At 53.4% G+C, this 26,610-nt stretch overlaps 1 protein-coding gene across 2 annotated transcripts; it reads left to right on the top strand.

Moving 5' to 3' along the window:
* PTPA (protein phosphatase 2 phosphatase activator) lies at positions 1-22,088 on the top strand. Of its 2 annotated transcripts, XM_080355698.1 has the most exons (10): positions 1-302; positions 2,506-2,606; positions 3,786-3,872; positions 9,040-9,165; positions 9,397-9,514; positions 10,989-11,088; positions 12,204-12,328; positions 12,799-12,899; positions 17,175-17,282; positions 21,602-22,088. In XM_080355698.1, the coding sequence occupies exons 1-10, from the start codon at positions 278-280 to the stop codon at positions 21,674-21,676; spliced, it is 966 nt and encodes a 321-aa protein (XP_080211824.1). In that variant the 5' UTR covers positions 1-277; the 3' UTR covers positions 21,677-22,088. The 2 variants fall into 2 exon arrangements, with proteins under 2 accessions (XP_080211824.1, XP_080211825.1); XM_080355699.1 differs by lacking the exons at positions 1-302; positions 2,506-2,606; positions 3,786-3,872 and adding an exon at positions 5,314-5,526.
* Positions 22,089-26,610: the final 4,522 nt, after the last annotated feature.

Consider the following 26,610-nt stretch of genomic DNA (forward strand, 5'->3'; position numbering starts at 1 on the left):
GGGCGCGCCCCCTCTCTCGTCCGCGCACACCCGCTCCTCGTGGCGCCGCAGCACCCCGCACAAACATGGCTGTCCTGCATGGGCAGCGGAGGCCGTGCCCCGCACAAACATGGCGGCGTGAGCCGCGACGGTGGCCGGGAGGAGCCGCGCCGCCCGCTGACAGCCTCAGGCGCGACAAGGCCGGGCGCCGTGCCCTGCTCAAAGATGGCCGCCGGCGGCTTCGGCGTGTCCGGAGGTGAGAGGTGAGGGGTGGCGGCGGTGGCCGGGCTCCGGGAAGATGGCAGAAAGCGAGCGGCGGGCAGGTGAGGGGCCAGGGGCGGCTCCGGGGCCTTGTGGGCTGGGGGCAGCGCCGGGGGCCCTTGAGCGGTGTCCCGGGGGCTGGGGTGGGGTGCTGGGCCTCATCCTTCGCGGGTTCTCCGTCCGGGCGCTCCAGGGCCCGCGCTGCGGAGGCGGCGGCAGCGAGTGCGGGGCCTGCGGGGCGGGAGGCGGGAAGAGGCTCTGCTGGGGTTACGGGGGGCCCTGAAGCCCCCGATCCCCGGGCCGGGCCCTGAGCTGCCGGTTCGGGGCTGTTCCCGGGGCCGGGGGCGGGCGGCCGAGGTTGGGCCGCTCCGGGCGGCCGGGACTCAGGCGGCTGTAGCTCGTTTTCCGTGGCTCCCGAGCCGAGGGGGTGTTTGCTGGTGCAGGGTCCATCTCTTGGCTGAGTTTGTTTCTTCTCCTCACACCACAAGAGTAAGACTGTCCAAGCTTCACTTATAAACCTAACCCATTCTGCTTCCATCTCCATCGCGTTATTGGGTTTGGACATTTGCTTATTTATTCATTTTATAGTCTATAACCCCCAAACCTCACAGTGTTTCCTTCCTCGAGTATCCGTGTTCTCCCCCTCAAGAGGAAAAGCACAAAGCGCATGTCAGAAGAAGTGGTGGTTGAGAAACAAATGCAAAGAGGTGAAACAAGTTCTGCGGTGAGACAGATGTTGGGCGAACACCTGGATCCCCCTACCCGGGTCCAGGACGCTGCCCTGGTCTATATGTGTCACCTGTGTTAACGAACGCGTCAGTGTTTGTCTTTTTGCACTGCTGCTCGCGAGTTTTTCATTGTTTTCATGTTATGAGTTATTTTAAAACAAGAGCTCCATTATTACAGTGTGAGTCACTGAGGACTGTGCGCTGAATTTTCAGAAGAGAGGCAAATGAGTCTTTCATTTAAATTCCTTGTGTGTTGTTCCTCTCAGCCTTGTACGTGGGAGTTTCACTGTCGCTTGTGCGGAGGAACGAACCCAACACCGAAACATCTCGGCAGGCGATGAGGCTGCGCTTGTTCTGTAGATGGGGAACTTGAGAGGCAGAGAAGTTAAATGACTTTCTGAGCTTACGTGACAAGTCTGTAGGAGACTCTGTGTGATTCCCACAACTGTGGATTCCTTGTTCCTTGACCTGCCTGCTAGACAGCACTGCTCTGCTGCACAAAAGGCTCCTGACACCACTGGCTAGTATTTTCTATGTAAATGCAGCTAATAATATTTAAAGGAGTTGGAGTTTGGTGGCGGATGGTGAGGAGCCAGTGCCTGAGCTTGCTGTAGCATGGAGAGCAGTTGCTGAAGTGTTGCCACGGTGGCCGGGGCTGAACAGCTTTTCTAGGATTAAAAAGATGAGCTGGGTGACTCTAACAGAATTCATAAATTCACTTTAGCACCTGGTTTCCTTAACAGTGCTCTGCGGCACTGCCTCTTGTTATTAGAAGTTGCACTTACAGGAGTTTAATGCAAGTTACCTATAAGTGTGTGGAGCGTTTCTGGCTCCGCGGTGTCCTGGTGCAGGGCTGCGGGTTGGGATAAGAGCTCTGGAGAGTGGGGACGGAGCGACGCTTCCCACAGGGCTGGGTCCTCGGTTCCGATGACCAAGGGAAGAGCTTGATCTAATGCGTAACAGTTTGCATTCGCATTAAATATTACATCCTGGGCTCTGAAAGAGCTTTAAAATGAAATGATCTTCATAGCTTCCACCTGGAAAAGGCCGCGTCCCGGCATCCTCTGAGCACAAGGCTGTGGCTCTGGGCTGCCATCTATTGAATTGCTTGAGTTGTCTGGTTCAGGGCAACGCAGTTCAGGCTTAACACCCAAAAAACAAGGCATGGTTAGTTGTTTGGGGAGCTAAGTGCTTCAGCACAACCTGAGGCTTGTCTTCATTACGCACAAATAATTAAACTGGCTCGCTGGTGCCCTGGACAGCCCCTGCACTGTGTCTCTGGATGGGAAATGCCCCTTTAGGAGTGAAAACAAACACAATGATGCTTTCCGAAGCCTTGCAGTGTCCTTAGGAGTGTGTGTTCCGGGGATCGAGAGGATGTTTTTTGGTGAGGAGGACTTGATGAGACAATGGCCCACGCTGGGGTGGATTGTTTGCATTCTGTCTCCAGAGAAATGAATGTTGGTTTGTAAAAAAGGAAGACTGAGGATTTCTTCTGCTCACTGCCTCTATTTTACCTCTTTTTTGCATCTTCCAGGCACCTCTGAGGAGGTGGCTCCTCCCCTCCAGCACAACTTCATGATCCCCAAAAAGGAGATAAACATGGTTTCCGACATGGCCAAGTGGAAGCGCTCTCAGGTATGGCTCTGGGGCTCTGGGAGGTGCTAATTATGCTTCAGTGGCAGCCAGGTCTGGGCTGGGAACAGCCACGAGGTGAAGCAAGTTTGGGCAAGTAATGGGAAATTAATGGATTTGTGTGTTCGAGCAAAAGAGTCGCTACCCATTGTAGGAAAATGAGTTGGCAGCGAAGTGTGGAGTCTGGCAGCCAAACGCTCTGACAAAGGAGCGAGCCAGGGAGACCAGAGATGCTTAGAAATTATTACTACCCCCTTTTAACAAGCTAAACAAGGAGCTGTAACTCATCCTGCCTCGCCTGTATGTTATATCGAAACTGGATGTAACCAGTGGTCTTGCTCCCCTTTAATAGCATTAGGCTGAGTTGGTTCCTGGGGCCTTCTTGGGCTGGAGAGGGCTCTCAAGCCTTCAATTTTCTGGATAATTTTTGTTGACAGTATGTATGGAGCTGGTGGAACAGGCGGGTTCTCCCCTCTCTGCCTTTGAGGGATTGGTGTGTCAGCCCAAACCTGTCCCACCTCTTGGGAGCAAGTTCTTGCTTGATGACCGATCTGTGATGTCTTAAGAGAAGCTCAAGTTCTAGCCAGGTCTCAAGCAAACCTTCCTTTGTTAAGTGTCCTGAGTTTAAGGTTTTGCTCCTGGTCAGGATTTCTGTGCAAGAGGGGCCTGAGGAGGGAGCGGTGGCAGGGGACTGCTCTGGTGCTCTCAGAGCCTTAGAGCTGCAGAGCCACGTGGGGTACGATGCTTCAAAAGCAGCAGATTTAAGGAGGAGAGTGGTGGGGAGCCTGGGCTGTCTCCTGCTCTTCTCCCGTGATGGAGAAGGAGAAGAGGGGGAGCAGCACCGAGCGGGGTGTCCGGGCACAGCTGAGACTCTACAGAACTGAGGAGTTTGAATTTTAACGTGGTAGGAAGGAGCTGAGGGAAGGATTTCAGGGCAATGCGAGCTTTTTTAGGATTCTCCGCTCTGTCACTTTTACAGCGATGCAGAGTTCTCAGTGCAATCACCATCTGCCTCTGAGGTCTGCCAAAAATAGCAGCAGCCTCTCAGCCAGCCCCATGCCTTGGGAGGCTCTGGGAAGGCAGCGCTGTGTGTTGGGGAAGGTTCTCTGGGTGTGCGGGAGTGCTGGTTCAAACAGACCGCGGGTGTTTACTGACGCCCTGCTCTTTCGGGTGTGTTTGCAGGCATACGCAGATTACATGGGCTTCATCCTCACTCTGAATGAAGGTGTCAGGGGCAAGAAGCTGACCTGCGAGTACAAAGTTTCAGAGGTAGGAGAAGAATTTGGATGCTCTTGTTTCTACTTTACTGCCTTTTAATATTTTTTTTGGTACTTTTTTCCTTTTTTTTAAAAAAATTAATTTTATTATTTTAGGGGGGCTCTATAGTGAATATTTCCTAGGTGAGGAATGAGCTGAGAGCTTATCTGCAAGCCAGGGAGAATAAATGCAGTCGGATTATTCTTGGGGATGCAGATGTCAGCCACAATCCTCCCCTGTGTGTGCTCGCTGGATGGGAAACCAAGCAGGTTACAAGTGGACAGAAGCTGGTGGTGAAAAGGAGGGTACAGAAAGGATGTTTTAACCCTGTTTTCACAATCTGACTTCAACCAGTGATGTTTTGAAGATGTGCTGCTCCCTTCTGGTTGCAGGCAAAAGGCTGAGATGTCTGTATGGTTCCTGCTCTCCCGTTGCCTCTCAGTGGGACCGGGTGACTGGTTTTAATGCCTGTTCACCTCGTCAGGGCATGGGGAGATGGTTTGGAGGCAGAGGGGAAAGGCAGGTGCTCTCAGTGGTGCGACTGCTTGGCCTGAGGTCTCTCTGGGTGCTGCCACCACCTGCAGAACATGTGCTGGTGGCCGCCAGTTTCTCTTCCATGTTGCTCGCTGGATCCCACTCCCTGGTTCTGCGTTGCAATGGGGAGATTCTTGGGTACATTTGTATTGTTCAAACTTGTCACGGCTGTGCAAGAAAGCCAGGAATAGTCTAAAAAGACCAAAGCAGAATGGGCACTGTTTATAGCTGCATTCTGGTGTGGGAAGGCAGCCTACGGTGATCTTTAACTTCGTCATTTGTATTTGAAACGGGCATGTTAAGTCCAGCCCTCCCTTCTAGAAACCAGTGTGTGAATGAGAAACTTGCTTGTAGTTCATGGAGGGGATCAGGGATAATGAGTCCCTCCCTCACAGGCTTTGTGTTCACCTTTTGTTCCTTCAGTTCAGCAGAAACTGCTGTCAAATGCTGCTCTTGCTTCCCACTCTTTGCATTTCACCTTTGAGTTTTGTCTTTGTCTCGCTCCTTCCCAGCCATTCACCGAGCAGTTCTAGGGAAACAAAGCATTAAAAATGAGCCAAACAACAGAGGGGGGAAAAAAAACCCCAAACCCTCTTCCACCAACCCCTTTGAGCTGCCAGCTGTCTAGGAAGAGCTGTGTGAGGGCTGTGTCCGTGCAGCGGATCGCTCGTGGAGTGAATGCTTTTCCATCCGCAGTCCCAGGCCAGGTGACAAACAAGAGACGCGATCCTGCTCGGGAAGCAGCAGGGACACGTCGTCTCATTCCCCACGCGCTGAGGAGAGCAGGAGCCTGCGACTCGAGGCGCAGGTGGAGCATCCCCAGGGTCGCCTTGTTGATGAGGTTGCCTGTTCGTTTGTAGATCAAACTGCTTATCTGTGCTTTTAAAGGCTCAGCCCCTCGTGGCCTCTGCTTGCATCTCCACTTCGCTTTCTTCTCTTTTGCTGTTCCTGCTGCTGATGTGCTTTTGTGCCATCCCATCTTCCTCCCTGATCAAATGCTGGGGACGCCTTTCTTTGGCAAATGACCTCCTGGAATCCTTTCTGCTGAACGTGTATCCTCTCCATGACTTACTGGTATTGCTTTGCTGTGGAAAAAAAGAAAAATAAAGAAAAAAAAAAAGAAGGTATGGAGGTATGGTCTGCTCCTCTTTGAAAGAGGCAGCTTAATGGTTTCCAGAGTAGTGTGTGTCGATACCAAACTGTCTGCTGGAATGAGAGCTGCATCCTTTGGGGGCTGAGCCCCCTCTGAGACTTACTGAGCTTGCTCTGCTCTTACGGAAAAGCTGCGTGGAGCTGTCTGGGGTGTTGCTGGAGGCATCTGACGAGCAGCGATAGCTGAGCTGTTGTTCAGGACTCTGGCGTGGGTGCCGTGTTTGGCGCAAGGTTGTGTGACTGATAGGCTGTGACCTGCCTTCTGCGGGAGGGAGCGCTCCTCCCGCGGGGTCGGGGCAGCGGCGGCTGGGGCTGCAGCCTGCAGCGGTTTAGCAAAGCTGCGACTTCGCTCAGAGGAGCAGGGCAGCCAGGAGGAGGTTAATTTTGGCCATGCGAGGAGCAGACGTGCCCTTCAAACCGTTCGCTGCACTGTGGGAGATTGGCCGGTCTCGTGGCTTGCTCTGCTTCCAGGAGGGAAGTGGGGGAAGTAGCAAATGCCACGATTTTAGCAATTCCCCCCTCTGACAGGGCCTGAGGAGCCCACAGGGACAGGCTGGGTCCCCACAGGCAGCTCTAGCTGCTGTGGTGCTTTCTCAGCACCTCCACTGCCCGGCCCCTGCTCCTCAGAGCTACTGACAGGTCTCTGCTCCGTTGGAGGCTCTGTGCTTTGCCTTTGGGACCGGTGGCAGATTCAGGGTCAAGGGGATGCAAAATCAGCACAACGAGAAGAGCAAGGAGAGCGGGGAGCTGGCGGGGGGAGGCTGCCCTTGCTTTGATCACTGGAAAGGTAAAGCAAAAATAGAGCTTAAAAACCCAGCCAGGCAAAACACGGCTGCAGTGGTGCTGATGGTTGTGTTCGCCTAAGCTCAGCTTTTCCGTCCTTCTCCCCTGCTGGGCTCAGCCCTGGATGCACAAGCTTCCTCTGCTGGACAATGGGAAGCTGCTGCTTTTTAGTAACCCCCTTTTCAAAAGGCCTTGAGCCCCAAACGAGCCACATCTCTTTAATTATTTATTGGCATGGCTGAGCAGCAGCTGGGTCCTGCTCTCCCGTGTTCTGTGGGGTTGGGCTTTTTAATCCCTTTAAAGCAAGCGAGTGGGAAAGGGGCGGTTGGACTCTCGTGCTCCCCAAGGCCTGCAGGCAGATCTGGGGAGGGGGAAGGAGCCCGTCCTCGCCTCCATTTATCCAGCAGCACCGAGCGCTCGCTGAGAGGGGTTTGAAATACGGTAGCGGCTCATAATGAGCTGCTGGTGCCAGCGGATAAATCACCAGCATGATTTAATTATTTAATGCAACCCAGTGCTGGGGACACTGTTGCTTAATTGGAGGGGAATGCAATAGCTGGGAAGGAGTAGAGCTGAGTCCAAACCTGGACCAGAGCAGTGGGGAGACACTGGGTTTCAGCAGCACTTTGGGCAGCAGGGAGCTGGAGCAGAGGGGCTTGTGCTGCCTCGGTCCATGGGATCTGGGGCACCGGGTGTTAGTGGCTCCAGCTGCAGCCTCACCAGGACACCCAGGACTTCTGGCCCCCGTGTCCCTTGGCACTGGGCTCTTCTGTGTTGCTCAGGTCTATAAGAAAGATGGGTGCAGACTTCTTAGCAGGGCCTGTTGCAGTAGGATGAAGTATAATGGGTTTGAACTAAAAAAGGGGAGATTCAGGCTGGACATGAGGAAGACTCTTTTTTTACAGAGAGGGCAGTGAGACTCTGGCCCAGGTTGCCCAGAGCGGTGTTGGATGCCCCATCCATGGACACAGCCCAGGCCAGGCTGGATGGGGCTCTGAGCAACCTGAGCTGGTGAAGATGTCCCTGCTCATGGCAGGGGTGGCACTGGGTGACCCTCAAAGTCCCTTCCAACCCAAACTGTTCTATGATTCTATGTCTTGTCCTCTATGGCTCAGTGGACAAGTGTCAAGGTCCTGTCGGGGGGGTGGATCCCTCCTCTGCCCAATCCTGCTTCCCACTGGCTGATTCCCCCCATGTCCTCAGCCCCAGAGAAGCTGTTGTCTGTGGGGGGCCGTGTCTGCCCTGAGACCCTTCCTGTGGGGAGCGATCCCCAGCACAGCTCTGCTGTTCCCGTCTCTCCACCCACCTGCTTCAAGTGGCACTTCAAGGGCTGGGAACTTGCTGGGCTCGGCCGTTTCCTCGTCCTCCCGGCAGGCAGCGTGAAGAATTGAACCACAGCCCAGGAGACCAGCCAGCTTCACACGCTCGATGCCTCCAGCAAAGTCAAAACAGCCGCTGCTTCTGCCGTCCTCTTTGTCCCCTTGAAGGAGGAATCCCCTCTCGAGACAGAGGAGCCTACATTGCCCGGGGCCTGGCCAGCTGCTGCCGTGGCTGTTGGCTCTCTGGCTGCCTGGAGTTGGGTGAGGAGAATCCCAGAGCCTCTGGCAGGCTTGACCAGTCATCGACAGAGCCTTCTAAAACTGTTTGGAGCTGCTTAAAGTGCCGCCTGTGGTGCTGCCTCTTGGTGCACAGGTTGCAGCCATTCCCCAGCAAGGCTGTGTGCATTGGCAAACCCCGATCCTTACAGCACAGCCCAAGACATCGTGCTGCATCGCCTGCTGAACCTCTCCTCTTTTCCTTCCTGACGACAGCAGTGCCTCCTCCAGTCGCTCCCCTCCATCTTACACAGGCTCCTCACTTTCTTTGTCCCGCACTAGGTGTCAGAAAGATGGTTCTGTTGTCTCACCGTTGCATTTGTCTTCCCGTCAGCTTTGTGTTTGTGTTGAGATGTTTCTCTGAGAGCCAAGAGTTTCTCATGCTTTCTCCGATGAGACCGCTGGTGGGCAAACCAGGCTGCCTCTTGCCCTGGCTGGGTTGTATTTTGCCACATGCACTGGGTATCACTGGGTTGGAGCTGCCGTATTCTGGCTGGTATGAGTTCAAAGCAACAGAAATCATGCTGAGAAGGTTGATTTGTGCTTAGGCCCTGCTGCGCTTAGCTGTACAAATGCTAAGACCATCCCTGCTAATCCTGGCTCCTAAGAGACACTTCAGGACTAAGATTAGAGGCCTTGAGAAGGGTCTCTTGGTCCCACCATCAGCTGCTGGTGAGGATGTACGGTGCATGCTGTGCTGTGTCCCGTGGGGGATGTAGGACCCTCAGGATACAGAGCCTCAGTTTTGTGTTGTAGATCCCCAAATTGCGCAGCTCTTCCCTTCTCAGTCCCTGTGCCCTCCAGCTCAGAGCTTGCTGTCGCTCTTCTCCCAGAGGTTTTGCAGCAGAGAGCTGTTACAGCTCATGAAAGACTGTGTGGGTGACTGGAGAGCCTGCCTCGGGCTGGGCTTTGTACTGGGCTGGTCTTCTGAGGGGAAGGTCGGTTTTCTCTGCCTCTCTGCATTTCGGGGCGGTTGGCACATCCTGTTTCCCTTTGCCACCCTTGGGAAGGACAGTGTGGGCTTTAACAACTCCAATCCAGGGCAGAGATGTCAGAGCCTGAGGGACTGCTCTGTTTTATGTCACCGTGACCCCCCATTTTCTTTGTCTCTGCAGCCCATTGAAAAGCTAGTGGCTCTTCTGAACACCCTTGACAGATGGATCGATGAAACCCCGCCGGTGGATCAACCTTCTCGCTTTGGGAACAAAGCCTTCAGGACCTGGTACGCCAAACTAGACCAGGTGAGCATGTCTTTCACGTGCAGTGTTCGATGTGGCTCCTGTGGAAGGGCAGCATGCCCAGCGGGGGCGGCAGAACGGCTCCATCGTCGTGTGACAGCCAAGCAGCCTGCAGAGGAATCGCTCACATAAGCTGTGAAGGATCCTCCTCTGGATGCGCATCACCCCTCAGCTGGTGCCATCTTCTCCTCTGATGAGAGCGTCTGGTCCAAAGGAGCCTCTTGTGTCTTTCAGGAAGCAGAAAAGTTGGTGGCAACAGTGATCCCCAAGCATTTGGCTGACGCTGCGCCAGAAGTGGCTGTGTACCTGAAGGAATCCGTGGGGAACTCCACCCGCATTGACTATGGCACAGGTACCAGGGTGCGCGTGCTGGTTGAGGCTTGACTTCCTCGGGTAGTGATCCTTTGGAGCCTGGTGCTGCATTTATTTAAATATGTTAGTGCCACTTTGTTTGAGTGCCCGCTTGATACAAACAGCTTAATTCTCAGGTCTCCTCAGCCCTGCGCCCAGCACGGGCTGTGACTGAGGGAGCTGGGGCTGGCAGCAGAGCTGTGCCAGAGCTAAAAACACTCTGCTAATGTCTCAGCCGAGGAAATGTGAACCGAGCTGTCCAAACTGTTCTGGGATGAGCTGTAGGATACAGCAGTCCAGCGTGGCTGATCTGCCATAGGCAGTTCAGAGGGATAAAATAGAATTACTTGGTTCCCATTGTAGCTCCAGTTCAAGTTTGTGTTCAGTGGGAGGTGGCTTGAGGTCTGCTGCTCCCTAGAAGTGACATCACAGGTTACAGAGAGGTTTGAAATCTGAAGGTAGAAGCATTTTCCACCTAAGGAGACACTGAATTGCAGGTTGGAGTAACTACACTGGCTTCAGTTACACTTAAATCTATAATTGTCTACATGCTCTGCTCCTCTGTCTGGAGGACAGGAGATGTGCCGAGGAGAGCATCCCCCCAAAAGGCAGGAGAGCGAGATGCTGTGGGGGCAAGGAGACTTTGGACCTGGTCAGGGAGAGGAGGAGGATGGTGCGTACGAGGATGAAGAGGCTGAGCGGTGCTTGCCAGCAGAGCTGCGGCTCGCCGGCACCAGGGGGAGATGTTGTCTTTGGAAAGGGACCCACTGCCTGGGGTTTTGTCAGCTCAGGGAGGGAAATTCAGCCTTTCCCCCTGTCCTGTGTGTCCCAGGCCAGTGGCTCAATGTCCTGGCTCACAGTAGCTGGACCACAGGTGCTCTTTGTTCCTACAGTGGGAGCTGCACTTCTTCATGATGATCATGTATCCTGCTTTTTTCTGTGGTCCCTTCCACTAAAAGACATGGCTCTGGTTTTGCTGGTTGCTTCTTTTCCTTGCTGTTCACTGGGGGACTGAGCTGCAGAGCCCCCACCTGAGATCCCAACACTTTCTGGGACAGGCTGTTCCCAGCAGCGTCCTGGGATCTGTGTCCTTCTGACACAGATATTTTTGAAGCAGGAGGAAATCTGTTTATTTGCAGATGTGAGGTTCTCTTGCATCCCCTGAGCAGACAAGTCTGCAGTGTTCTGCTTCCCAGGAAAGGCCCTGCCTTGCTCCCAGCACACCCAGTGCCAGAGCTGGTTTTCCTCCAGAAATTTTTCCTCTTTCCTCAGGGTTAATAATCACCTCATGAATGTCTAGAAGTTATACTTTTGGGGAGTGCTGTGTGGGGATGAAATATTGCCAACTCATGTCATCAGTGGGATGAGGGAGCACCTTGGGGACAGCTGGCTGTGATTTCTGAAGAGCCGTTGTGGTGCCCACAGAGGGGGGACCATACACACCAGTGTCACATCTCTTTATCTCTTTTAACCAGGGCACGAAGCTGCATTTGCAGCTTTTCTCTGCTGCCTCTGCAAAATCGGTGTACTCAGAGTGGATGACCAGATGGCCATCGTCTTTAAAGTATTTAACAGGTGAGGAAATGGCAGGAGAAGAGCTGGAAGCATCGGGCTGTTTGGGGGCAGATCGCTGACAGAGTTCACCTCCTGGTGCCTGAGATGCGCGAGGTGTTACTGCCTGGTCCGTACACCAGATTCCTCCTGTCGTCTGGGCTGATTGTATTCCCTTTCTTTCCTTTCACCTGCACACATTTGGGAGTGAGAAATTGTAAGAAGAGCCTCCTCCTGGGGTGTGAGCTGGGCAAGCCGAGGACCTTCTACAAAGACGGGTACATAATTAGAGAACATGAGCGCTGAAGGCCTGCTGGCCTAGAGAGAAAGGGCAGAATGGGAAATCTGAAAACGAATTTAGACAAAATTAAGAGGCAGATGTACTTTTTAATGGACTGTACGGTGACCCCTTATAATTTCCAAAAGAGAAGGTAGCACGTTGTCTACTAGAGGCTGAGTGTCTTTCTGGAAAGTGACTCCAGTTGAGCACACGTCACTGAGCTCTGCAGAGGTGTATGGGTGAAGCTCTGTGCTTTCTGATGCACAGGAATATCTGGTCAGGGAATCTAACATCTCCTCAGGCATTAAAAAAAAGATAATCTGTGAAAGAGGCTCCATGGCTCCTCAAGATGTGTTTCCAGCCCAGGAGGTGGAGTTGGTAGTGATGAAACTGGTGCAATGAGTGTTTGGAGCCCAGAGATCTAATCCCAGCTGTATCACTGGTGGCATGTAAACAGTTTCTTTCAATAGTACTTGCAGCTTTAGTTTTTCCACCTGAAAAGTGGTAGTGGTTGCTGTCCAGTAGAAAGCTTTCTGAGCTCTTTTGGAAGTTGTTGAAGGAGAGTGAGGTATCAATGTTTTGTAATAACAGTGAGGATGGGGAAAGATCTGCACCAGCATAAGGCACTGCAGACAAAACAAACCTCTGCCACTTGATTTCTTAGTGAATTTGGTGCTAAAAAAACACCCCAATTTTTAAAAGGTACTGATGTTTATTATACGTACCAACAGGCTGCTTTCTGCTGCAGAGCAATGGAGCTTATGTCCTTCTCCACAAACTGGTTGTCTTTGTCCTCATGTAAGTCAAAGAAGACAGAAGACGTCCTTGTCTTAACCCTTCTTTCTCTCTTTGGTCTCAGGTACCTCGAAGTAATGCGAAAACTTCAGAAGACCTACAGGATGGAACCTGCTGGCAGCCAGGGCGTGTGGGGCCTGGATGACTTCCAATTTCTGCCTTTCATATGGGGCAGTTCCCAGCTGATAGGTACTAAGAAAAATCTTCTCATGTCCCAGCTTGCCCCTGTCCCGTCAGTCTAGATTGCAAAGACAGTGGAGCTTGGGACTGACTTTTAAATGCAAATATGTCAAGTTTGTGTATAATACAGCAGAATAGTTTGCTTGGATTTTTTTTTTTTCCCCTCGGCTTTCCAAATAAAGCTAGTTGCTTAGGTTGGGAGCTGGAAGGCTTCATTGTACAGTACATCTGTCTTTATTGAAATGACTACAAGCTTTTTGAAAGGTGAGTCTTGTTTGTGGTGCTAGAAAACACATTTTCTGCCCTAGAGAGTTTACCAGTTGCCGTCACTGCTGAGGCACTGGAGTGGGAGATGAGACTGAAGGGAGCAGCTCTGGGCTGATTGTGTTTCTTGTGGAAGGGGGCAGGACAAGGCCTGATTGAATTTGATTACAGAAGCCGGGATGCCATGCAGGTTACTTTCTGTTGTCTCTTTTTAGACCATCCAAATCTGGAGCCTCGACACTTTGTTGATGAGAAGGTGGTAAATGAAAACCATAAAGACTTCATGTTCCTGGAGTGCATCCTCTTCATTACAGAGGTGAGGGCTGGGAGGTTTGTCCCGCAGGGAAGTTCTTTTGACATTAGATACTTGGCTCTGGCTGTGGTTTTCCTCCTTTGCTTGTTTGTTTGCTCTGACAGAATTGTGGACGAATTGTTGTTGCATGTCTGAGGCGCTTTCCTTGAATGAGTCGAGACAGGGATATTGAGAGGAAAGTATAATTAAGCTGGACGGGTGTGGATTGCAGTTGAAGGGAGCTGTAACGAGCAAACAAATAACTCGGGATCATCACTTGGATCAGTCAGTGGTAACTTGGATGGAGAAGGCTGGTGCCTGCAAGTGTGCTTGGAAGATGAAGTAGGAGCTGCAGAACGTCTGGGCTTGCCAAGAAACCCTCCCTTCCCTCCAGCCGTTGGGTGCTGCCTGGCAGCCCCTGGGCTTTAGCGCAGGCTCCCAGACCTCCGTGCAGCTTGGTCTCCTCCAGATTCCACCAAAAGCTCTACCCATTAAACACCTTGCTCGCAAACGATCCAGAGCGGAGATGGTGCTGAGGTTCCCCCAGCTGGCAACGCTGTCGGGATCGTGTTTCTGCTCAAGGACTCTGTGGCCCCTGGGTGAGGGGCTGGCGATGCTCAGCGTGTTGCCAACCGTGAGCAGCGTTTCCCCACGAGGGAGCTCGCGGCTTTCTGTGCTCAGCTGCTGCGTTTCTGCCGTCCCTCGTGCTGCACGGTCTGGGCAAGGAGAGCAAGAGCCGCCCGCTCTGTTGTGGTGAGGGATTTCTTGTCTCTGGCAAGAAAGAGTTGATGGGATTAATTTTGAAGGACAAAGTGCGGTTCTTCCCTTTGTTCTGTTCGCTTTCCCCCTTCCTCGCCTCTCTAATTTAGTGATTAGATGAGAAGGGAGGTTACAGAGTATGAACTTAGCCTTTCACGTTGGGAATTTTCATAGGAGCCTTTGGCCCAGACCCCAGGAGGTGCTGAGTCAGGTACTGCTGAATCTAGTAGAGTTTGTTGGTACTTAGCACCTCTCAGGATTTAACCCTTAAAACAGAATTAAATGGGCAGTAAGGAGGCATTGGCAGAAGAGATCAAGAGGAGGGCTGGAAAGCAGCAGCCAAGATACTCTAAGATTTGTTTTATTTCTTTGGGCCTCTGGAATATCCAGGCAGTGCACTGACCTGTTAAAAACATTTAAACCTGCAACTCTTGACACGAGTGTAGAAAATTCTGCAGTACACAGGTGACACGTGAAGTTTAAAACACACAGCACCATCCTGCTTCTTCAGCTCGTGCTGCTTTTGCCTGCGGAAAGTTGCTTCTTAGTAGACTTAAAGTAAGTGATTTCACTTAATTTTCAATACATTTGTTCAGAATCGTGGAATTGGGTGTTTCTGCTGTGTTCCTCAGTGCCACCTGGTGGCAGGGAGCCCTCCTGGCCTGAGCCGCTGAGGAATGGTAACAACCCGCATTATCGCATGGCATTTTCAATCCATCTTCATGCAAACACTTCTTAGTTTTTTTTGGTAAAGATTTTGCTTATAAAGTTTGATTTTTCTCCCCCAAACGCCTGAGAAGGTCGGTACTGCCACTAGAGGGGGCTCAGCCAGCCTCCAGTGCCTCCAAACGCTTCCTCTCCAAAATCAACAACAACACAAAATAGCGAGGAAAAAGACAGAAGGGATTAAGAGACTTTAATAAATGAACGATGCTATTTTCTTCTGAGCTTTTCAGCTGGAAACAGCTCTCCTTTAAAGGTGTTAAACACGTAGCAAACACGGCAGTGGTTCCCATAGAGGATCTGGTACGTCTCATCGACATGAGAGCAGGTTTTGTTTCCGCAACCTACAACCGAGGCCCGTTGTTTTCTTTCAAGCGAGAGAATACTCTCCTGAGCAGGTATTTTTTGCAGCCCCTGGGTGATGTTTCAGGGACGTGAATATACACCGTTGTGGTTTTTGCCACGCGTATATTTAAAGCTCAGGTTATTAAAGTAGCGTCAAGACCATGTTCAGGCTGAACCCGCTGCGGCATCTTCCTCATCCTCCTTATGGCAGCATCGGCAGCGAGCCTTGTGTAAGCTGGGCTGCTGTTGGGAAATCCACGGGGTGGTTTTGGACCTGAACGCGTGGTTCTGGAATAGGACGAGGTTTATGGAGCCGGCTGGGACTCAAGAGGTCCCCTTGCTGGCCAAAACACGCTGCAGGGTGCGCGTGTGGTACCCGTGAGGAGGATTTGGAAGCGTCGCTGCGGATGGTGGCGGTGGCAGCGCTGTGTATGTTTTGGCAGGACAGGGGTGCCAGGTACGATCGGTGCGATCGCCCAGATGCTGCTCCGAGAGCCCAGGCAGCAGGAATTTCAGCTTCAATCTGGCTTCTAAATTTGGAGGTTTGGGAAGGGAGGGCTCAGGTTTCTGCTGGAAGGGAAGGAGCTGACAGGAAAGCACGGCCTCAGCCGTCCCCCTCCCCCCGGCACTGACAGAGGAACCATTTACAAAAGGCCGATTCTCTTGGGAACCGAGAGGCAGGAACGCCGCGTCTGTGAGTAATTTCCTGCTCAATATGGCTGCTCTGACTCACTCCATTCCCCTGGGGTCACTGCGGGACTGCAGCGCTCGCTGCCTCTCGCTCTCCCCCCACAGCTCTCCCTCTCTGCCCTTTGTGGGTGGAAGGAGATGATTTTTTTTGTTTCCCCTTTATTTTCCTCTCTCCCCAGTTTGAAACCGTAGCTGAGCCGTCCCTCGCTGGGCACCCCAGGTGAGGAGGGCCCAGGTGGTGGCTGATGCAAACTGTGGCCCCGCGGAGGGCGGCGATGCTGGAGGAGGGTTTGGCATCAAAACGCGCTCAGCCAAACCTCTCATGTGGGGACGGGGACGCTTCGAGCGAACCGCCCGGTGCTGAGCTCCTGGCGGCCTTTAACCCACCAGTGCCAAGTCCTCACACTTTAATAACACACCGGCTCTGCTGGGTAACGTCGTGCTTTGTGTATCTGCGCGTTTTATCTTGGCTCCGCAAGGAAAGTGCACACGGCGGAGGGGAGCGGGAAGGGCTGAGAGGCTCATCTGTCACCCCGGCTCAGGAGAAGCACCGAGGAGAAGCGGGGACGCGTCTGCGCTCTCCGAGCAGCGGGAAAAACTACCCACCTGCTTCTCCTGGTGCTCAGCCCTGAGGTCAGCAGGTTTGAAACGTGTTGTCCTCCAAGCAGGGAGGCCTTTGGGTTCCCTCCAGCCCTTCCCCTCTCTCTTTCTTTCTCTGCAGCGGGCTGGTGCCACACAGACCTTGCAGAAGGGCGGCAGCAATTTCCCAAAGCAGATTGCTTGGCCTTGCTTGTTTTTCAAATGGGCAGAGAGGTGATTTTGGAGGCTTTTTTCCCACCCTCGCTCCAGGCCTGTGCGTGTGTGGAGGGAAGGGGTTAGTTTTTGAGCCCTGAGTCGAGAACGAGAGTCCAAGAGATTCCTCTCTCCCCACGCTCCTTTTTAGCGTGAGCTTCGGCCTTGTGGTTTCTGATGTCATGGGAACTTCGCTCAGGCAGAGTGGCTGCCTTGTGTTTCTTTTTCTCCCTGAGGGTCTGTTTTTGTTCATGGAGGAGAAGGAGAGACAACTACCCGGGGAATCTACATACAACTGCCCCCGTTAGTAGCTTCCTCCCTGCCCTCCCTCCTCCAAACCCCTCGCCCTGGCAGGAGAAACACTGGAGTGTAAAAAAAAAATAATAAAATAAATGTAAAGATGTAAAGCATCTGCTGCAAACCGGCAACGCAGCTCCGGAGCTGGTTTGGAGAGCGAGATTGGAGCGTGTCCCCCCTGCTCCTGCCTCCCCCAGCCGCTCCTGTGCCAGAGGCAGGTGTGGAACGGGCTGCGGACACCGGAGCGGCTGCCAGCCCGCGCTGCCCTCCGCGCTCAGGGGAGGCAGCGGCGGCTTGTCGCGGCTGCTTGTTGTTGATCTGAATGGGGAATGAGTCATTTTCTTGGAAAGCCCAGCAGTGCTGCACTGGGAGGGTTCTGGGTAGAATAGGAACAGCGTTGAGCCAAGCTTGACATGGAGAGGGGGAAGAACAGGACTTACATGGGGCTTTTTTTAATGCAGTCGTTAAAAGGGAGGTGTGTGGCAGGAAAAAGCGTGATTTTCTTGGGGAGAGGGGGAGCTGGGTTGCCACGACTTCGTGTGATGTGGCCGTGGCAGGGAGGGCGCAGCGAGGGGGCTGGTGCGTGGGTCACAGGGCTTGGTGGGAACGTTGATTGGGAGAGAGCGTCACGGTGAGCACAGGAGCTCCCGGCCGGCCCCGCTCCCTCACCCCGCGCTCGCGTCTCTCTTGCAGATGAAGACGGGTCCCTTTGCCGAGCACTCCAACCAGCTCTGGAACATCAGCGCTGTCCCCTCCTGGTCCAAGGTCAACCAAGGCCTCATCCGTATGTACAAGGCCGAGGTGAGCGCCCCGGGCAGGGGAGGCTGCTTGGCCTCATGCCTCTCCCCTTCCACTTCACTGCGGGTCAGCTCTTCTCTGCTGCTCCTTGGGTGGGGGTCCTGTTGCAGCTGCTGCTCCCCCGTGCTGGATGTGCCTTGGGACCCCTTGGCAGTTCAGGTGCTGCTGGTTAGAAGGAAGCTCCTGCCCACCTCCTGTCTCCCCCCAGACCAGTCCCAAAATGGCCATTCTTTGCGAATATGACTTTTGTCTTCCCATAGTGCAACTTGCAGGTCTTCAAATTAGGGCCGATGTCTTGACCTGCTTGTCCTTCTGATCCCCACGCTGCTATTTTACCAGCTGGAGGAGACTTAGTTTAAATTATCATGCTGTGTTTCAAGAGCCCCAGAGCAGGCTCAATGCTTCCTACCCATTGCTCCTCACTTCGAGCCTCATATGTGCCATGTGCTGGACCGGCGAGGCTGCAGCAGCCTCTCCAGCTTGGCCGCCCTCCACGTGCCGGGGCTCTGCTGGCGCTGCCCCAGCCGCGCTTTCCTGGCGAGCCCTGACCTGGGGAACCGGGAACTGGGCAGTTTTGGCTCTCCCTTATCTCTCCTTCCTGCTCGAGCTAAGCCTGAGCTTGAGGAAGCAGGACAGGAACTGTCACATCTGGGCCTCTGGAGGGAACAGCCAACAGGCGGCATCTCTTGCTGGGCAGGATGGGACTGTATGGGGTGAGCTGAAGATGCTGGAGGAGTGAGGATGGTGCAGCTGCCTGGTGCACCCAGGGAGACTGCTGGGGCTGGAAAGAGTTAATCCTACACCTTGCGGTCTCTGTTCATGTCAACCAGGCTCCTGTTGCTGGGATATATGACAGGGGCTCCTCGGGCAGCTCTGCTCAGGCCCAGCGCACAAAGGGGTTAACTGTGCCGAACTCCGTGCTCCCTCCCCCAGCCCTTCCTCTGCTGCACATCCTGTGTTTAGGTTCCAGGCCACATACCTCTCTAATCTTTGAGGTGTCACTCCCAGGCCCGCTGGCTCCTTCTGCCCCCAGCTCAGCTTTCCTCCCGCCCTCCAAAGAGGAGAAGCAAGCGGGCTGGGGGTTGACCCCCTCAGCTGGCTGCCCCTCGGAGGGGTGTCCCTGGGTCGCCCCTCCGGGACTGCCCTCACTCACAGCTCCATCACAGGGCTGGAGATGCTGTGTGCTGGGAAACCCTGAGCTGGAGCCTCTGGAGTGAGATCTGGAGGGAAGACTGCAGCCCCGGGAGTGCTGTTGAACTGAAATGTGGGTCCCTTAAAGCCTCGAGCCTGAGCATCGTCTGCTGCTGCCTTGACAGCCCTTCCTTTCCTTTGGACCAGTTCCTTCTCATGCTGTTTGGGTGCTCCTCTGGCACCCCACATGCCCCATGCTGTTTGGGTGCTCCTGCCTGGTGCCCCGCGTGCCCTGTGGGTGCTCCCATCTCGTGTACCACATACGTGGCTGGAGATGACAGGGGTGTGCCCACGGTGCAATGTGCGTGTCCACTGATGTCTTGGGGACAGCACAGCTGGGGGACCCTCCAGAGACTGGGAGAGTCTCTGGCTCTCTTAAGTGCACCCAAGACATGGGCTTTTCTGGAGTCCTTGGTGTGTTCTGAATAATGATGTTCTGTGTGAAAATGCTGGTTCCAGTACTGGTGTGTTTCTAGAAGTATCTAGCGATGTAGCTGTGTCAAGGGGAGAATGCAAAAACTGCTATGATAACAACACAGATTTAGGCTAAGGTGTAGAAAACATTGAGCCAACCACAGCTCTTTGAATTTAGTTGTTTCCTCAAAGAACCTTTGTAGATTTTAAAGGACTATTCCAAAGCACGTTATCCTCAGGCAGCAGTGTCCTCTCCTGGCTCTGCTTGGTGTGTGTGTTCACCCAGGTGGGTGAGGAGAAGGGAACAGAGTCCTCGCTGGTTCTTTCTATCTGCTCTGGGGGTCTCCCAGCCCGCTGGTGGCCCAGCTGCTCCTGCCTGGCCTGGAGATGAGCGGAGCACGGACGCAGCAGCGCGGCTGGGCAGGGCTTTCAGTTAAGGTGCTCCTGGTCGTGTGGATTTTACCGGCATTTCCAACTGGAGGGTCTCTCACTGATTTTCTGGGAATGACACAATGTTCAGGAGCCGCTGAGGCTTCATCCTGTGCAAACTGAGTCCTGGGTATTTCAGGCTGGGCACCCGCAGCCGCTACTGAAGATCTGGACTGTTTGCTGCTGGCTCCCGGAGCGAGTTTCTGCTCGAGGTACCCAGCTGTGCAGCCTCCCCCGCTGCAGCCCTGCTCCAATGAGCCACTGTCAGCGTTAGCAGAAGATGCGTGAGCCAGCAGCCCCCGGGTGCTGACGTGGGTCTTTGTCCAGCTCCTGAGGCAGAGCTCGGTCTGCGGTATTGAGGAGACGGAAGGTTTGGGGTTGTGGTGTTGGGTTTTGTCTGACTGGATAAGGTGAAAGCAAGATTTCCTTTTTTTCCCACACCCCTCCCCGCCTTCTCCCTGCCCCTCCGATCACCCGTTGCAATTAGATCAGGTGAAATCAGACACTCGGATGGAGGCTCTGGCTCCTTGACACGTCTGGGGCGGCTGAGAAGTGCTCGGTGCCGGGCGGTGCTGACCGTGACCAGCTATGGAGTGGAGGCGGCAGCAGAGCGAAGGGGTCACTTGGCAGAAGCAGAGCAGGAGAAATCAAATGCTCACTCACAACCAGCTCTCACGTGGCAGGAGCAGGGCAGTCCCCAGACCTGGTTCGTTTAAAAAGCACTCTGGATGCTCTGTCTCTTCTCTGTTCCCTCCACGGGATGACTTCAAACAGCCGACAGAAAGCTGAGGTGTGGCTGTGTGGCTGGGAGCTCTTGTCTGCACTCGGGCGCTCCGGGGTGCTTGCCGCAGGGTCTGCGATGGGCAGTAAACTGAAGACCATGTGTCTTCAGCTCTTCGTGTGTTTATGAAATCTCAAATGTGTCTATTTATAATATAAATATAATGGGTGAAGACATGCTCGCTTGGAAGTGCAAGGGCTTTTCTTATTCTCACCATCAAAGGCAAGTGGAGAAGTCGACAGAATAGAGTGTGGTTAAAGCAGTAGCCTTGATGTTTTTCCCCTGAGCCTGCTTTTGAGTCTCCTGACCTTTCCTTCTCTGCTGCAGTCAGTCAGGAAATACTTTCCATTGTAACTAATCTAGTCCTAGTTCCATCTTTAAAGGTTGGACCCGATGCATGTTTCTACTCCCCGGTTGAGTCCTGAGCAGATCTTCAAGGTGAACAAGGTGATGGCAAGAAGAAAATAAGCTTATCTCCTCCATTGAGCTCATGTTGGCCAAGTTTCACCCACAAGTGATGCAAGGAGGGTCCTGTCTCTTGGTACCTCTAATAATCCAGTACATTTGTGCTAATCCTGCTGGACAGAGGAGGAGAAGTTTGTCTACTTGTCTCTTTTTGGGCTGACAATGTGTTAAGTGGAACGGATACCCATTCTTCCCACTGATGGCAGAGTCTCTTCATCCAGAGCCCAAACCAGTCTGATCTTCCATGGAACCCCTTGGAGCTGGCTGGGCTGACGTTTCTAGCTGTCACCATCTCCACTATTCATTTCTCTCTGTTCCTCCCTCACGTCACTGCCATCCAGCGCTGCTTCCTCGGAGGGTTTGTCTAAGTGGCCATGCTGGGAGATGGTGGCAGCTCTGAGCATCCCACACGTTAGGAAGCTTTGAAGGCGATGTGCCCTGGTGCTCACAGGACTTCTTTCTCCTTGGTGCCTCGCCATGGAGCTGGTGTTTTTCTGCATGGCTGTTATTCCCCAGGAGCGGATGCTTTCACCACCTCTAAACTTGCTTTGGCTCCGGTGTGCTTGTGAGCAGTTCAGTTGTGCTGGAACCAGTTGTCTGACCTCTGGCTCCAGAGGAATTACCATAGGTCTGGGCTTCTGAGCTTCCCCGCTGTCCTGGGGAGGGGGAGGCTCTTCCTCGGGGGGGTTCTGCAGTTCTCAAAGGGTTTGTAGGGTGAAGGTCTTCAAAGATCAGCTCGAGCAAGGAGGGGTGATGCGGGAGAAAGTGCTGATATAAACATGCCTCTTCTGCTCATGCTCCAGATCTGAATTTCAGCAAGTGGAGGTCTCTGGCTGAAGGGAAGAGGGTTCTGCGGTGTTACTGGGTTGAGTAACCTCATAGAAATGGGGGGAAATCCTGGGACTGACCCCCCTGTTTGCATCTGAGCCGCCTGGCCCTGAGCTCGCTATCTCCTGACCCCAGGGACAGGATGTAGCTCTGGCTGCCTGTGTACGGTGGAAATGTCTCCTGAATTCACCCCTCTTTATCTCCCCTCCTGCAGTGCCTGGAGAAGTTTCCCGTGATCCAGCACTTTAAGTTCGGCAGCCTGCTTCCCATCCAGCCTGTGACGTCCTAAGGAGGCCGCGAGAGGAGTCGAGGCAGCGGAAGACGTAGCGCGACGCTCTTCCTCCTCCCCTCACCCCCTCCTCATCACCTCGCCCGTCACACGCAGCCCATTCATTCCTGCACATCCTCATCGGCAACCACAGATCCAAAGCGACTCGCTGGCCTCGCACGGGAGACGGGACCCGGAGCAGCTCCTCCTGCACGTCCCCAGCACGGGGATGTCTCACCAGCGGCCGCGCCGGGGCTGTGCTTCTCCGCTCCGCACGTCCACGGGCAGCGTGACGGCAGTGAACGGCTCTGGGAACGGGGTTTGAGTTGGGGCTGCCTCGCTTCCCTTCCTGGGAGGAAGAGGGTGTGGAAGGGAGGAAGGCACGTGTGTATGTGTTGGGCAGTGGTAACTGCAATTTCCCTTTTGAATTTCATTGAAGTTTCCTGTTGCTGTTTGGTTTGGGAAACCACTGCGAGGGGTGAGGCGTGAGCCTGCGTGTGGCTGTGGGCAGCCGCCTCTGCTTGCACGGGGGGGTCTGAAACGGGTAAAGGGAGTTGTAGGGAAGGTCTGTGGGTTGCTGAAAGCCCAGGGTGCCATCTGTCCCTTACTCTGGGTAAGGAAAGCCCATCCTCGCTCCATCTCTTCTGCGAGGTTCCCGGGTCTTCCTTTCCCCATCCTGCCTCTTCCCTTGGGTGAAGCTGGGAACTCGCTGGGCTGCGGGGGTCTGAGCTGGCTCTGGAGCCGGAGACAAAGTCCCCAGAGGGACCCGTCTCAGTGGGAACAGCTATGCAAGGACACTGCTCGAGCGGCACATCCTCAGGCTCCCTCTTCTTGGGCACAAAACCTCACATGTTCGCACACATTCATCGCTGGGTCCAACCTGCCCTCTTCACTCCTGTTTTCTCCTCCGTGCTTTGCTGTCTCAGGGCCAGGCTGGCCTTGTTGGCACAAGGTGACCGTGGTTGCTGCTGCTTGGTCATAAATTGTAGCAACAGCCCCATAGCAAAGGGATTTCCCCACGAAGCAGCATCTTCCCCAGTGCTTTTAGGGAGGCATCCCCTGAGCAAAGGCAGCATGTGGGGCGAGCATGCAGCTTTACACGCGCTTATATACTTGTGCTGGAAACAAACAGCCTAACTGGCCCAGGATGGTGGGATATACCTGGAAAAAGCTCTTTCCCGTTGTCATTCCCTGCTGGTGTTGCTGTGCTGGACCTCGAGCAGAGGGACCAGCAGCCGTGTCTCCGAGGCAGGTGACAGAATTGGGGACATGGTCTGGGTCACAGCAGCAGCGTCACTGGGAGGGCAGGAGCAGCTGGTGCTCCTGAAACAACTCTATAAATATGCATTGTAAATGAAAATGGAAGACTGGAGTTTAGTCTTGTTTTACTCCTAAATGAGACTTGTGTTTTGTCTTGCCTTCCCAAACGGATCCGCTCCTGAAGGTCTGTGTGCTTGCTGGGACACGATGAGTTGGTCTCTAATGGAGCGGTTTAGCAGCCAGCGCCTGGATCAGAGACCCCAGGCATCTCCCTGTGTCCCCTTGTATCGCTGGGTGGCTTTTTGCGGGTGTCACCGTGCTGTATGTGGCTGTGAAGTGTCTGGGCAGCAATGGCTGAGCTAAAGCCCCTGGTTTCCCAAAGCCACCCAAGGGTCGGGAATGCACCTCCCCTGGTCATCTGGTGGAAATGGGGCTTCCATGGGAAAGGATGGGTGGAAATGTTGACATCCACGCGTGGAGGGACACCAAGAATGTGAAATACAGCACCAAAGGGTGGGGAGGTGCCTCCTTCCCCTGCAGCCGCTGTTCCATGGGCTTGGGACCCACCAAGGAGGCTCGCGTAGAGCTCTGTGCTTCTGGATTCCTCAGTTTGCACGTCTGTCCTGGTAGGGATTTTTGGACTTTAAGCATCTAATTCTTGTTTAAATCATATCACCTGGCTTGCCACGTGCCCTCATCGCATGTCAGCCGGCTGCTCGCCTTCCTCTGGCTCCCACCGACGTCCATCCCAGGTTCTCCGCTCCTTGCTGAAGCGGCAACTCGGGCACCTCTTCCCACATTGTGGTTTTACTTAAAGCCTCCGTGTTTTGCAGCAGTGACTGTGTTGGTCCCTCTCAGCTGGGGGTTTGCTCGCGCTTTGGGAGCGGAGCCGGTGAGGGTGACGGCTGGAGCCTTGAGCACAGGGCAGAGGCTGCGGAGGCACCAGCTGTGCTGCTGGTCGAGCTCTTGCTTGCGCAAAATTGGCTCGTTATTTAACTGCATGAAGCAGATGTATCTAGTCTGTAGCCTTCCTAGGTGTCTTTCTCTCATATAGAATATTCTATTTATTTATTTAACTTCGCTATGTTCACCTCGTTCTCCCCCAGCTTGGATGTGGCAGGCAGGTGATGTGCGCAGCCTGTTCCCGGGCCAGCGAATCCCTCCTGGAGCCCAGAGATGCTCCCAACACGAGGAGGTTCGAGCCTTGTTTCTGAGGCGGGGGGAGAACTGGAACCTTGTTCTTCAGCTGTTTTTCCTGTCCTGCCGCAGGGGCTGACTCAGGACTTCCAGCATCAGTTTAGCTCAGCAGCTTTGTTGGATTTATAGAGCAAATTATACCTGGACCTTCTCAGGAGCGGCTGGAGCTCGCGTAGATGTGCTTAGCAAATGCCAGTTTTCTTGTCGCTGGGTTATATCTTCTCCGTCGGCGCAGGCCAGCTGCCTGAGTACATGTTGCTAAAAGCGGCAGCAGCGCGGAGGAATGGATGGGGAGCAGAAATGTCATCTTGGATCACAGATGTTTTCTTTGAAGGCGCTCGAATTCATCTTGAATGTGTCCCTTGGTGAACGTGACGCGCGGAGAGGGGGAAGCAGGCGTCGTGTGGGTATCTCACCATCTTCCCGCGCAGCCCCCTGACCAAGCCAGGCTTTTTAAATGCAGTTTTCAGAACTGGATCCTTTGCGGTTGCAGTACGTGGGCTGGTTGGTGTTTCTGTTTAGCAGCTGTTGTCTTTACATGGGGCGCGTTTCGCGAATCGCCGTCAACCTTCCCCCGTCTCTTTCTTTGCAGCCCTCCTTTATAAATGATCGTTCGTGGCAGCCAGTAATAAATGAAGTAAGAGTTAAGAGAAGCAGCCTCGTGCGGTGATAGTAGTAAAAGAATAAAAAATAGAACTGTTTCATGCCATTGTTGCTGTATTAACTTGTCCCTGGTGTGCGGCTCGCTTCCATTACGTAGCGCTAGGTTCCTGCTATTAAATAAACAAAGAAATCCCCGCTGCACGACCAGCATTGGTTGAGCAGCAACATCTAAGCTGGCGGTTTCTAGGACCAAGATGTGCTCTGGACCCCGAGGAGCTGGTGTGGAACCCCAACAAGCCCTGGACGCCCCTCTGGGTCCCTGCAACCGCGTCCCAAGGGAGGGAAGGAGGCAGAAATGGGTGGGAGAAGGTGGAATTGGTGATTAGCGATAGCTGCTAACGTAACCTGGACTTTCCCCTGCTGATGTGCCGGGGGAACCTTCGATGGTTGAGAAGCTTGTGGGGATATTGCTGCTTCAACAAGGACTCTCCTGGCTCAGATGTAGAATTTAATAGGGCTTTTGGAGGCTGTTTCATGTTGTAATAGCCAAGAGGAGAGATCTTCATCCTTTAACGCTGCTTCCCCTTCGGTGGACGAGCCATCTTCCTGTTGACATCGGGACAAACTCCTGGAGTGTCCTGGGGACAGACGCGGCTTTCCCTGGGCTGATCTTGTAAAACTGGTGCCAAACTTCCAACTAGGATGAGCCAGATTGACAAGGGGGAGTCTCCACGTCAGGTTTAGTGAGGGCTGAACCATGATGGGCATCTTCAGATGGGAGATTCTGAAGAGCACGAGGCTCTGAGGAGGCTTTAGGGGTTAGGGAAGGTTTTGGAAGGGGTGGAGTGGGTGCTTGTGCTGCTATAAAAAGCCTGGGCTTGGGAACGTCTGCATCAAGTGGCTCTGCCAGGGTGTAAGTACAGTCATGGCTAAAACAGAAACAAGTCACTCCCCATGTTGCTGGTTGCAAGTGTAACACAGAAAATAAATAACATGGAAATCCCTCATCAGAATTTGGGCTCCTTAATGCTCTGAGTGTGCAAACCCATGGAAATGGGGTCTTGTGCTGGGGGCCCCGAACCAGCAGCACCGAGGTGTGTGTCTGAGCTCTCCTAAGCACATACTTGCTTTTATAAAAACAGGTTTAGGGATATGGGTTTGCTGAGCCTACGAATGGAGGAAGGAGAGAAAGCAGAGGAGCATTCCCTGTCAGTTCTTTTGTTCCTGGGACACCTGGGAGAGATGAACCCCAGCGGGCTGCGCTGTACAAGTCAAGGTACGCAAATTACCTCTTTTAACATTAATTCCTCCCAGTTTTATGTGTGGAAACTTTATTTTTGGAGATGGTGAGGTGTGCAGTGCCAGATCCCAGCCTGGTGAGTGGTTGTGTGGCTGTGGAGCATTTCATGTACACAGAGTCATTGAGACCCACCAGCTGCACCTCTGTTAGACACAATGCTTCAGTTTCTGGTGCTAAAGGAAAGGTATGTTGTGCTACTTGCCTATTTTCCTAAGAGTCAATATGTCCTATAATGGCTACAAACTATATAAAATTGACTTGGTGTGGTGGTTAGAAGGAAATTCCAGCTACATTGAGAGATACTGGAGCATATTCTTTTATGGGGTTCTAGCTGATCGACAAAAGCGACTGCTCTGCAAAGGGTCTCACTCTTCCGTGTTCAGAGCATATGCCTTTAAAAATATTAGTTTAGGTATTACACATCTGCTTTCAAAAAATTCCCTTGTAGGCAAGAATAAAACTTACAAAAAGGCTGTTACAGAGATCATCAGCTCTCTATTAGATAGCTGGGAATATGCTCCACTAGCACCAGAGTTTAGTCTTCTCCAAATTACTGTGGAGGATTTGACTGTATCTTGCTGATCCATCCACATTT

The sequence above is a fragment of the Nesoenas mayeri genome (genome assembly GCF_963082525.1).
Source record: "Nesoenas mayeri genome assembly, chromosome: 18".
Lineage (NCBI taxonomy): Eukaryota > Metazoa > Chordata > Aves > Columbiformes > Columbidae > Nesoenas > Nesoenas mayeri.

Bases quoted from the DNA above. Each gene is read 5' to 3' on its own strand.
- PTPA (XM_080355698.1), top strand. From the start codon at position 278: ATGGCAGAAAGCGAGCGGCGGGCAG. The intron at 2,607-3,785 runs GTATGGCTCTGG...GTGTGTTTGCAG, and splicing joins CCAAGTGGAAGCGCTCTCAG to GCATACGCAGATTACATGGG. The intron at 3,873-9,039 runs GTAGGAGAAGAA...TTGTCTCTGCAG, and splicing joins GCGAGTACAAAGTTTCAGAG to CCCATTGAAAAGCTAGTGGC.